General features: G+C 35.6%; 1 protein-coding gene and 1 pseudogene across 2 annotated transcripts; one reads left to right on the forward strand and one right to left on the reverse strand.

Annotated features, from left to right (window-relative positions):
• Window positions 1-2,113: 2,113 nt before the first annotated feature.
• LOC118742953 lies at window positions 2,114-3,166 on the reverse strand (annotated as a pseudogene).
• Window positions 3,167-8,168: 5,002 nt separating this feature from the next.
• LOC118742954 (beta-alanine transporter) lies at window positions 8,169-11,759 on the forward strand. Of its 2 annotated transcripts, none has more exons than XM_036475389.1 (5): window positions 8,169-9,222; window positions 9,320-9,621; window positions 9,679-9,937; window positions 9,993-10,801; window positions 10,861-11,759. In XM_036475389.1, exons 1-5 carry the CDS (start codon window positions 9,120-9,122, stop codon window positions 11,176-11,178), a joined length of 1,791 nt encoding a protein of 596 aa, XP_036331282.1. In that variant the 5' UTR covers window positions 8,169-9,119; the 3' UTR covers window positions 11,179-11,759. The 2 variants fall into 2 exon arrangements, with proteins under 2 accessions (XP_036331282.1, XP_036331281.1); XM_036475388.1 differs by having other exon boundaries at window positions 8,172-9,222; window positions 9,303-9,621.

Below are 11,759 nucleotides of genomic sequence, written 5' to 3' on the forward strand. Positions count from 1 at the left end.
TTTATACATCCAACCAAAATCTGCGAAGAACGCAGTTTCGAAAAAAGTGTTGGTAAGGGCGCTTGTGAATTAAGGTAACGATATGTATCTACGTCATTTGCATAATTTATTTTCGTATTAATAGTAATTTAAGATCTTGCGTGCAAAATTAATGATTAAAATTACATATGTAGATTAAGTAAAACTATGTGCGATGTTTCGAAACAATTTCTTTAAATAAAACAAAAGATAATACTTATTGTAAAAAAGTACGAAAATTGTAAATATTTATCGGTACCAGCATAACTATTTTTAAAAAGTAATTAATTCCTTCATCCCTTTGATGAAGTCTTCATGGTCTTTCTGTAATAGCTCGGTACTATTATTTTTTCATTACTCTCTTCTAATGTCGAAAACTCCGAATCGACTATCAGCAGCCAAGTTCTACTCATAAAATAGTATTCACCCCCATAGCGGAGTCGTTGCGTTGCTCCGTGAGTCCCAGGTATAATGCCTGATCAAACAAAGGAACAAATGATAAAGGAAAGCTTTTTCTAAAATCGATCACCTATTAAGTGTTAATGGAATTTTTCAATACGAAGTAGTGAATGAAGCATTTTACTACATATTTTCAATAGCAATTGCTAAAGTGCTGAGCACATTGAAAACGACGAGCTACGGGCCACAGCTTTCAATTTGTTCTTTTCATTATCTAAACGCTTTGTCGATGGCGTCAAAAATTTTTTTAACGCGGCAGCGACATCATGAGTTTGTATGAATTTGACATAAAAGAAGTGATCAACACTTAAGAAAATCACGTCGGAATTTGACCTTCCAAAAAATATGTTTATTCGGCAGGCAAAGAAATTAAACATGAAATTAATACTTACTTTCTAGGCAACAAATAAAGAATACATATTATATTTTGTCTGTCACGTAAAATTAAATTAAATTAAAGGAGACAATAAAGTATGTGGTATATATGTATGTATGTAAGTATAACTTTCTGGGGTATTAATTTTATGTGTAACTTCTTTGCCTGCTGAATAAACATATTTTTTGGAAGGTTAAGTTGCGATGTGATATTCTTAACTGCTGAACAATTCTTTTACGGCTCTAACGATTTTGATAAAATTTTGTATACAAATAATGTTTTAGATTCTAAGGTTATCTGAATAGGCACTATCTCCGAGAAGGCTCGTATAAGGTTGCCCCACCTATTCGAAATTAGTTAAAAATTAATTAAAACATCATAATATGGGTATCAAACGGAAGGTATTTTAAAGATTTCTAATTCAAAAATATTTTCCTAGGATTGGCACCTATTTTGAATCACATATTTATTTATTTATTTTTTTAAGATAAAATATTACTATTCGTGGGTACCACGAGAAGGTTCCTAAACAATGCTTCCCCTATATACAAAATGTTTTCCCTTAGGATAATAGTGTAAGGTTTCCACTTATTTTCGATTCTACTAAATTTATCTAAAACATCTCAATATGGATATCAAATGAAAGGTATTATTGAGAACTTTGGTCCAGCGTTGTCAGGTTGACGTTTTTAACGTCATTTGGACGTTTTTTTGTATCCTGTTGACGTTTGGACGTTTTTTGTGTAAAAAATTACGTTTTTAACTGACCAGTAATTTCTCTAAATCTTGTAAGTAGAACAGATTTTGAATTATTTTCTTCATAAATCTTTACAAGCTTTGTTTTTTGCAGCAGCAGCTTCAAAAAATATTTATTCTTTGGACACAGATGACTTAACCCTTATTTAAGCGCATAAAGAAAATGACACGCATGGGGCCCCTTATTGAAAATGTAATGAACGTAAAAATGCTGAAATATTGGTATGTTCCTGTAAAAAGAAAATAAGCATTTTCCTAAGCAAACTCTTTTAACGAGCAAAATTAATTTTTTGAGTAATCATATTTCATGTAATTCGATTAATCATAGTTTGGAATAAACAAAATCTTGATGACTTGAGTAATTTATTACCCGACTATTTGATTAACCAACTTGCTCGAGTAATCGACGGCCGAGTGGAAGATCGACCTATCTTGGCAGCTAAATAGTTCGAAAACGCTCTGTCTCAGAAACCTTTTCAGGAACGCCCTATCTCATCTCAGAATTTGGTTCAAAAGTGCCCTATCTCAACTGAAAATATATTAAAAACATTTTGAGATACATGAAATAATATTATATTATTGGATATTATGTAGCAAATAAGTTCTGTAAATGAAAAATCTTTAATAAACATATGTATGTTTGTATGAAGCCATTGGCGATCGTTTTTTCCAAATTCATCCAAATCATTTCCCTTTCTTCAGTTGTCTACGAAACCCATTAAGGTAAGGATGTATATGAATATTGTAATAATATCAATGTAAATACTGAGCGCTGCAAATATATAGTCCTCTGGACTGATCGCGAATTTATGTTTGCCGCCCATCATTAATTGTATATCGAATATTAAGTAGATGGAAAAGATGAGAATTCCAAGAGAACAATAAACTATGATTAGCACACGCGAAGGAAAAAACATTGCCACAATGCCGATTATAAGCAAAATAATAGAAGCAACCAGAAGAAAGGCCCAACAGGCGGTAAAGTCAATAGATGTTTGCAAGGCGAAGATGGTGAGCGCAAGCACAACGATCGTTGTTATGCCAATGGAGTATAGGACCTGCGATAGAAAGTTGTGGAAATGTAAGGATAGTTATGAATATGAATTTCAAAAACAAACCCCGACTTACTAACCGTATCAGGTGCATATCTGATGGCAATGCAACCTAGTAAAAATGATTCAGCCAAAGTGAAGAGAATAAGAAGTATGAAGTTAATGGGATAACTGCGGCGCACTCCTTCGCAGCAGGCAATCGGTAACATTGTAACCAGAACTGCAGCTAACGCTACCCACATAAGCCAAGGATTTTGAACTACAAAGTCTTGAATGGCATCAATGTAGACGAATGCGAAGAGGACGGCAAGGGTTAAGGCGAGCTGGGCCTGAAAGTGGTTTAACATCAATGTAGATTAAGACATTTTACTAGCGTCATTACTTGTCACCTTACCGCAATAATGGCGAAGACCTTCGAGATGAATGCATGACGCACGTATCTGTCATCGAAATCTTCAATATTTAAGCTTTCCACGTCGCGTTTAAGCATTTTTTAATATTTTTTTGTAAGTTAGCTTTTGGCTGGTAGCTTTTTTCTTTTTTTTAAGGAAAAAATTGCAAAAAAGTAAACAAATATATATTTCAAAAATTGACGTTGTATGTAACTCTTCGTTATGTACCAGCATAGTTTCCAGCGTTTGAAAAGTATCGACTTTTTGGCTCTGAAAAAGTGAATAAATGCTTAGTTCCTGGAAAAAACGAATATGTGCAGGGTTTCATGTGCTTATGTTCAACTTTAAATAACTAGTTTTTTACGCACTTTTTACCATTCAATAGTCATATTTTTGGTCGAAATGTGTTGATAAATTTTATATATTCAGTAAATAACCGAAATATAACAATATTTTTTTTAAGTTACTTCCTTATTCTTTATAAAAGGATGGAAAATGTCCATACTTCAAATAAAAAACAATTACGGCTAGTTTAAACCCGGTATAAGTTTATGCCCAGTTTGAAATTGCTTAAAGTTTCAATCGGTAATTAAATTACGAAACAAATATTCCCTGTTGTTTTAATTACTAAAAATGTATGCCCAGTTTTTAAATAAGCAAACATTTATTTATGTATATTTATGAAAATACCCTCGATATTTAGGAGATTCCTCTTTGTGCCTCCTTGGAATTAGTGGGGGCTTTTGATAATACTGCTTATGGATCTGCATTAGGGTGGTACTTCAAATATCAACATCACGCGGCATCCCTTTAATTAGTTCTGCGCTCAAAATAAAGACATCCACAAAAATTACAAAATTAAAGAAAAAACAAATTTAATTTAAGAGTTGCTACCATGGTTTGAAAATATATATTTTTTTAATCAAGAAAATTCGTCAAAATTTACACTTAGCTATGACTGAGCGAATTCATATGAATACATTTCAATAATATTTCAAATTTACCAGATTTCAATTCAAAATTTTGTAAAAAACAAAATAACGATTCAAACCCTGTGGCGACCGCCAAAAATTTTGTTTCAAATTTTGAAATTTCCATAGATGCCTTTATTTTATACATACAACGATATATATTTAAAAGATATCCATATAACATTTAGATATTGATATTTAAGTACCACCCTAATCTACATATCTCAGGGGCCTTGGGCCAAAGAGGCATAGACCTCTCTACTGTTGGGTGGTTCGAGACCATGCTTCATGAGCGCGATTTAAAATCCTTAGGCAACAGTTCCGTGAACACAGGTAAGTAAGTGTTATTTCTTCATTGCTCTAGTCTCTCGTGGTGCATTTCCTCTTAAGGGCCGTTTTCCCCCATCTCTGGTTAAGAGGTAACCCAAGGTTAAACATATTTACGGACGTTACTGTCTCCATGCATATAACATTGTGTCGGTAATGTTGGTAACAATGTTTAACTGGAGATTAGTGTTAACCAGAGATAGCGAAAACGGCCCTTAGGGCCGGTTGTTCAATGTCTGGTTATCACCAGTACATCATTATCGACGATTTCGACATCATGCATATCACATGTGATCAATAAAGCAGTTTTTGTATTTAACCGGAGCTTCTACCTCCGATTTGTGCTAATCAGTCATTAAACAACCGGCCCTTAGTAAACTACTGGAAGGTGGTTACGAAGCTGTTTATTAAGTTTTCCAAGGCAATAGAAATATTATCGTGTCCAAATTTTACATAAATTACACAAAAATTGAGCATTTTACGGCACAAAATTGTTAAAAAATTTTGCTAATTTTTTCATTACAAAAATACTCGAAAGCCGCTCGAATGATTTTGTTTTTGTTTTCTTTAATTAAAAATTCAAGTTTTTTCCTTTCGTTTGGTAAATGGGAAGTATTGGTTGATATCTTCTAGGTATGTTTATTTGATTCAAATATATGGGTATAAATGATTTTCCATACAAAATCACTTCGTCATCATTTTCAAACACATGCATGCGCTGGAAGTGTGAGAAGGAGACAAAAAGTATGTGTGTGTACTTCGGCTTTTGAGTAACAGATGGCGCAGCTCCGGAAAAATATGTATAACCTAATCACAGCATATGTTCATATATCATACCTAGATCTAAAGTGGGCTACCTCAAATAGAGGGAAATTTAACTGCTTGTGGATAGTACAGATTGAACGCAATTAATACAAGAACAAGCATAACAGTAGTTTTTCAACTAATGTATTTAATCATGAAGAAAAAAATATTGCCATTAATTGAATGTAAGCGCTATGAATTGATTTATGCAAAAAAAGTCACACAAATTTTTTTCAGTTGATCGCACTTTAGATCTGGTTGTGCGATATGTTGATTGGAGTTAATGTGATCTGTTTCTCCTTTAGTATTCTATGTATGTACATATACATATATGTCCATATGGAAGTAAATAATCATATCATCAGATCTGTAACGTTAGTTCGATTTTAAAAAAATAGGTATCAACCTAAAAGCCTTGGCCTATAGATATGCAATGTTTTTTTTTAAGGTTTGCCCCCTGATAAATAATTAAATACAAATTATTTATAAGTTCAATCCATTAATACAATATAGGGTTTATTTCTCCATTATATGTAGGAGGGTTGCCACCCATTTACAAAAATATATTCAATGTATAAAGTAGGTAAAATGAGTTACTACAATATGAATACCAATCAAAATAGCTTTGAAAAACTGTATTCTAAACTACATGTGAGAGAGTTGCCACTTGTTTTGAAACTTTATTCAACTTTAATTATAAGAATTAGGTAATTTGAACATATGTCGCAATACGGGTGTCATATTTAAAAGAATAAAAAGGTTTTAGCTTGAAATAATTTTAAACAACGTTGCTCCCCGTTTACAAAAACAAGTTCAATCTTAAATTAAGGCGATTAGAAAATTGTCAGTCGAAAGAGATTGTGCTTTGAAAATATTTAAAAGAGAGTCGCCACCTGTTTACAAAGTTAAATTCAATGTAATGGATTACTTCAATATGGATATCTATCGAAACTGCTTTGAAGATATTTTATTTCTGAACTACATGTAGGAGGTTTGCCACCTTTTCAAATTTCATCTTGAATTAAAGGAATAAGATGATGTTAATATGCAACACAATACGGGTGTCAGATGTTTTAGTTTTAAAATACACCTGTAGCAGAGTTGCCACACGTTTTTTAATTTAAATGCAACTTCAATTAAGGGAATTATATAATTTTAATATGTATGTATATTTGAGTGTCACACGCAAAAGGTTTGACAAGGTTTTATTTTACAAATATTTTTAATATTCAATATTCTTCCATCTGTTATTGTATGAAATGTTAAAACATGGGTGACAAACGAAAGAGTATTAGGAAATATTTTTCTTGAACATTAAGAAAATAAAAAGCGCTGCCACATGTTGAAAATATGGGTAGCATTTGAAATGGGTTTAAAATTTTTAACCTGAATGTGCTCTTATTATTTTTACGTATTCTACGTTTAAGTTTAGCGGATGTAGATCCGACGCAGCCCGCAGGTCAGGACGGAGGCGCTCGGCTGATCGTTTTTAATCGAACTCTGTGCATTTCAACTCTAAATTAAAAGAATGGCCATACTTTATGGTTGTCCGTCCGCAAACGCGGGATCCCGCGCCATTTTTGTGGGATCAGAAATGAGGGATTACATATGCGGGATTTGCGGAAAAAACAGAAAAAATTAATTAGCCGATTGCAAGTTGTGAACGGGCTCGCCAAAATGTTTGTCGTGCATGGCTGTTTTAAATATACATCATTTTATAACCCAGTAGATAGTTTCAGGAGTTAAAAGCTCTTCCGAAAGGTCTTCCTGAGAGTCAGGAGGCCTTCCACTCTACATTGCTTTCTCCTTTCTTTTTTGTATGGACTGTCATCAATTGAAAGGCTTCTTCTTTCGCTACCCATAGAAGGCCTTCAGGAAGGGCTTTTAGAGGACGTCCTTCAGAAGGCCTTTTGGAGGAGTTCATTGAGATTCGCAATGTGCGTTGAGGTTAGAAGCAAATCCTGACGTTATGGAGCATAACGAGGTTCAGATTCGTCTTCAGCGACCCCAGAAACATATATGTAAAACACCTGATCTTGTATTATTAACCTTTCATCGATTTTTTTTTTTTTTGTGGTCCTGCGAAATTTATTAAAATTTGAAAACGTTCGCCTTTATAACTAGCTTAAACTTTGTTCACTTACCGATTTATGGACACATTATTCAAGTCTAAAACAGTCCGTTTGTATCGATAAATAAGTGTGCCAACGGAAAATTGACTTTTTTCTTTCAGATGCTAAATTTCGAATACTCATAACCAGGGAACGGATTTTTAGGACCTAAAAACCTATAAAAAAGGCAAAATAAAATAGCGAAAAAGGCAGGAAAAGGCACTAGGTATTGCGAAAAAGGCAGAAAAGGCAAAACAAAATAGCGAAAAAGGCAGGAAAAGGCAAAAAAAAGGTAATGCAAAACAAGCAAAATAAGGCACTAAAAAAAGACAGAAAATACGAAGAACAATCAAAAATTTTTGTTTACGTGTATATATGATTTATATTTTAAATAAGTATATATATTACGCAAATACCTCGCATTATTACTAATTTCTATTGTTTTTTGTGTCTAAATCCCATTGAACTAATCACATGTCTCTTGCCAGCTACCAGCAGGGTTGCTTAAGTAGCTAAAAGGAAATTTTACTCGAGTTGGGCGTTCTTTTGTCGCTCGCTTACAAAAAAAATGCAGCTTGTAATTTATTCTCTTTTGAAAAATACCCAATAAGATATAGCGATTTTGACCATATATCTACGAAACTATGCATAATCACCAAAATGAAAAGTTCCTGATTGTGCAATAAAATAAGATCGAATTTAAAAGATGAAACTTTAAAGACTTTATCATTCCTTCGGAAATATTATCAAAAAACCAATCTTATTAAAAGTAAATACGTAGATTTTCTAAATCAAATCGTCTTTTTTATATATCAATTTTGAATTTAACTGTCTAGAGGAAATAATATAATTTTAATTTCAGTCCCGCTAATCCCGCAAGCTTGCGGGATTGGATTGCCTAATTGTGATACTTAGTATCAGGAATTCGTCTACCAAGTCATTATTTGCATTTAGTGTCTTGAACTGATAGTATCTTAGGCTTTCCGGGTTATTAACTTATCAAAGGGTACAGCGGATCCTCTAGGTCGCGACATATCTGGTTTTTGGTGCAACCGATCGATTAACTTACTAATTACTTAATAATAAATTCTGGATTTATTTAGTTTTAATGCTTAAAAAGCTAAAACAGTTATTTTCAGCGCAATGTAGCGAGTATTTTGGAAATTAATTTAATGGAAGGATTCATGCCTCAAAAAAAATAATAATTGGAGGAGGAACTCGGGTAAACATAAACAAACCAAAATGTGAGCGTCCAATATCTATCTTTGTTCTTCTTTATGATCATCCAGCCAATAAATCTTAAACTCTACTTAGATCCAATTTTTCACTAGTTCAAAAAAGAACCCCGATATAGCTAGCATTTTACCAGTCCCTTTATGTGTCATCCCATTTTTACCACAGGGTATATATTCATTTTTTTGCACATGCGGAAAACTATGTGGTCTTTAGGTATCCCATTGAGACGGAGACCTTGCTAACGCTAGGGTAGCCAATTAATTAAACAGGCTACTGCCCATAATATAATTATGCCCAATTGAATTTGCAAATCAAAACAACTACATACTACATTCTCTGTCGACAAAGCAGACACAGAATCCATCATTGCGCTATAGAGATTTTACTCGTAGCTGCAGCTAAATGCATACAAATGTGCCAAATTATTTTTTATTTGGGGTAGCCTTTTGTGAATGTTGGTTCCACTAATTTTGGCTGTGGCGCGCGCGTTCAGTTCCAAGTGGGCTCTTGTGTCGCACAGTTTTTTGCTTCGTTGCGAACGCTTTAAATATACAGCTAATAAAGGAGTTATGAATATTCTTTCAGCCGTCTAATTATCCTACCATCCATGGATTTCGATGAAGTACTTAAAGAGGTCGGATCCTTTGGTTTGTACCAGAAAATTATTATTTGTTCGGTGCTATTACCTGCAGCGTTGCCTTGTGCCTTCCACGCCTACAGGTGAATTTGATGCTTAGACGGCCGATTATATTTTCGAATCCATATATCATACGAGTATTAACTATAATTAAAACCCATAGTCAATTATTTATCGCAGCAACGCCGAAGCATTGGTGTCGTGTGCCCGAATTGGAACCATGGGCGCAGGACTATGGTGCGCTGGTGAAAAACCTAAGCATACCTTTGAGCATGGTGAACAGCAGCGTTGAGTATGCCAGCTGCGCGATGTACAACCGCAATTACTCGGATATTGTGCGATATATGGAGTACCGCACCCCTATAGAGTTGCAACAAGATAAGGTCTGGCAAATCGGCAATCCAGGACGTACCCCAGTTCTGAGCTGCCAACATGGCTGGTATTATGATCGCTCAATGTACAGCAGCACAGTGGTTACAGAGGTAAGATAGAGTTTGTGCTTCGTAGGCGCTTTTCTCAACCTCGCATTTTTGTTTTAGTGGAATCTTGTATGCGACCAAAGCTTTTTGGTTACGCTGGCTTTGGTTCTGTTTGGCGTTGCTGGCTTGATCGGCAACTACGTCTTCGGCTATCTGCAGGATAAGTGGGGACGTCGACCCTCCTTTTATGTTTATCTTCTTATAGAAATTGTCGCATGCGCAGCTAGTGCCTTCGCATGGAACTACTATTCCTGGTTGGGTATGCGTTTTGTGGTGGGTCTCACCGTGCCGGCCATACTCGCAAGTCCTTATGTCCTTGGTAAGCTGTTGCATACACAACACCTTCACTTTGGTCTCATTCTCCCTTCGTGTAGCTATTGAACTGGTTGGTCCTGAGCGTCGCGTTTTTTGCACGATAGTCTCAAATATTGCTTACTCATGCGGGCTGGTACTACTCGCAGGCATAGTGTATCTAATAAGGGATTGGCGCTTTCTCACACTGACCGTTTCTTTGCCACTGCTGCTGCTTTTCTCTTGCTATTTCGTGCTACCGGAATCGCCGCGTTGGCTGCTCGCAGTGGGTAAAACACGACAGGCGGCACGAGTTTTGAAAACCATTGCGCGTGTTAATGGCCACAACATCCCACCAGATTTCGTAAAAATCGTGCACCAAAAATTACAGCAGGCCGAAGCGGCAATGGGAAAAGAGACAGAGACATCTTATGGTATCTTGGATTTATTTCGCACCACAAACATGCGTCGTAAAACATTGATTATAACGCTAATTTGGTTTGCGAACACCAGCGTCTATGTGGGACTGAGCTATTATGCGCCAGCTTTGGGTGGTGATGAAATATGGAACTTCTTTCTCGCTGGCGTTGTTGAGCTACCTACCTACATTATGCTATGGCCAGGCTTAAGCTACTTCGGCCGACGTTGGATACTTTGCATATCTATGTTGGTGGGGGGTGTGGCATGTGTTTTGACATTGCTGTACGATGAACAGCCAGAGATAATGCTGCTACTCTACTGCATCGGTAAGATGGGCATTTCGTCGGCATTCGTAGTGCTACCATTACTCGCTTCCGAACTCTATCCGACTGTGGTGCGTGGCTTGGGCATGAGCTTCAGTTCGGTAGTCGCGATGATCGGACCCATAGTCATACCAATTATTAATCACATGGCAAGTAGTTGAACTTAATTCATTCCATAACCTAATTCTAAATAAGATTACTTATTCAGGGTCAGCGCATGCTTGTGCTGCCGCTAATAATAATGGGTGCGCTATTAATTATCGGCGGCTTTGCTAGCCTTTTCCTGCCGGAGACACGTGGCAAAAATTTACCACAAACCATTGAAGAGGGTGAATCGGTGCCGTTGAAATATTTCAATTGCTGTTGCTGTTGTTGCTGCACAAAGACACCGCGCAGTCCCGACTTGAATAACTCAGCACTGATTGCTAAATATAAGCGACAGCGTGAACGAGAGCAATTTGGACGGGGACGAGGGCAGCCAATGACGGTTTGTAGCATTTGCAAAAATGAAATTAAAGAGACGTGAGAGTTTTCATTGTAGAATTAGTGCACAGCTATTGTATAATATATGTACATATTTATTTATTTAGAAATTACGGTTGAGAGTTTAAAATATTCAAACATTGAGAGTTTTTGTGCCAAAAATTGTTTAAAAAAAAATTAAATTAGTTAACAATAAAACAAGCTTACATTTTTCGGTAAAGTTTTTACGCAAATGCTTGCGGAGTAAGTAGAAATGAATTTAAGTACGGTACGATCTTTTCTGAGGCGAGGCATGGCAAATCACTGGTATGTATTCTTCATGTGATATTTAATCTTCTTTTCACGCAGAGAGCAGGTTTGAACTTTCTTCACGCGATATAAACATTAGGGGGGGATTGATGGATCACTTGAAAACTTATTTTTTCCATTCTGCATTACCCTCTAAAGATACTCGCTAAATACTCGAAATATTTTTTTATTATTTTTGAACTGATTAGGCCTTAGCAGTGTGGCTTTACAGGATAATTCTGGCGATTGTCTTTCATCTCACCAAAGTCTTTCAACTCGAACAACTTTCTTGAAAGCACTTTTCTGGCGAAAGACTAATTGAAGGATCTGCTAACG

The sequence above is a fragment of the Rhagoletis pomonella genome, unplaced genomic scaffold (genome assembly GCF_013731165.1).
Source record: "Rhagoletis pomonella isolate Grant_MI unplaced genomic scaffold, Rhpom_1.0 Rhpom_scaffold_00007, whole genome shotgun sequence".
NCBI lineage: Eukaryota > Metazoa > Arthropoda > Insecta > Diptera > Tephritidae > Rhagoletis > Rhagoletis pomonella.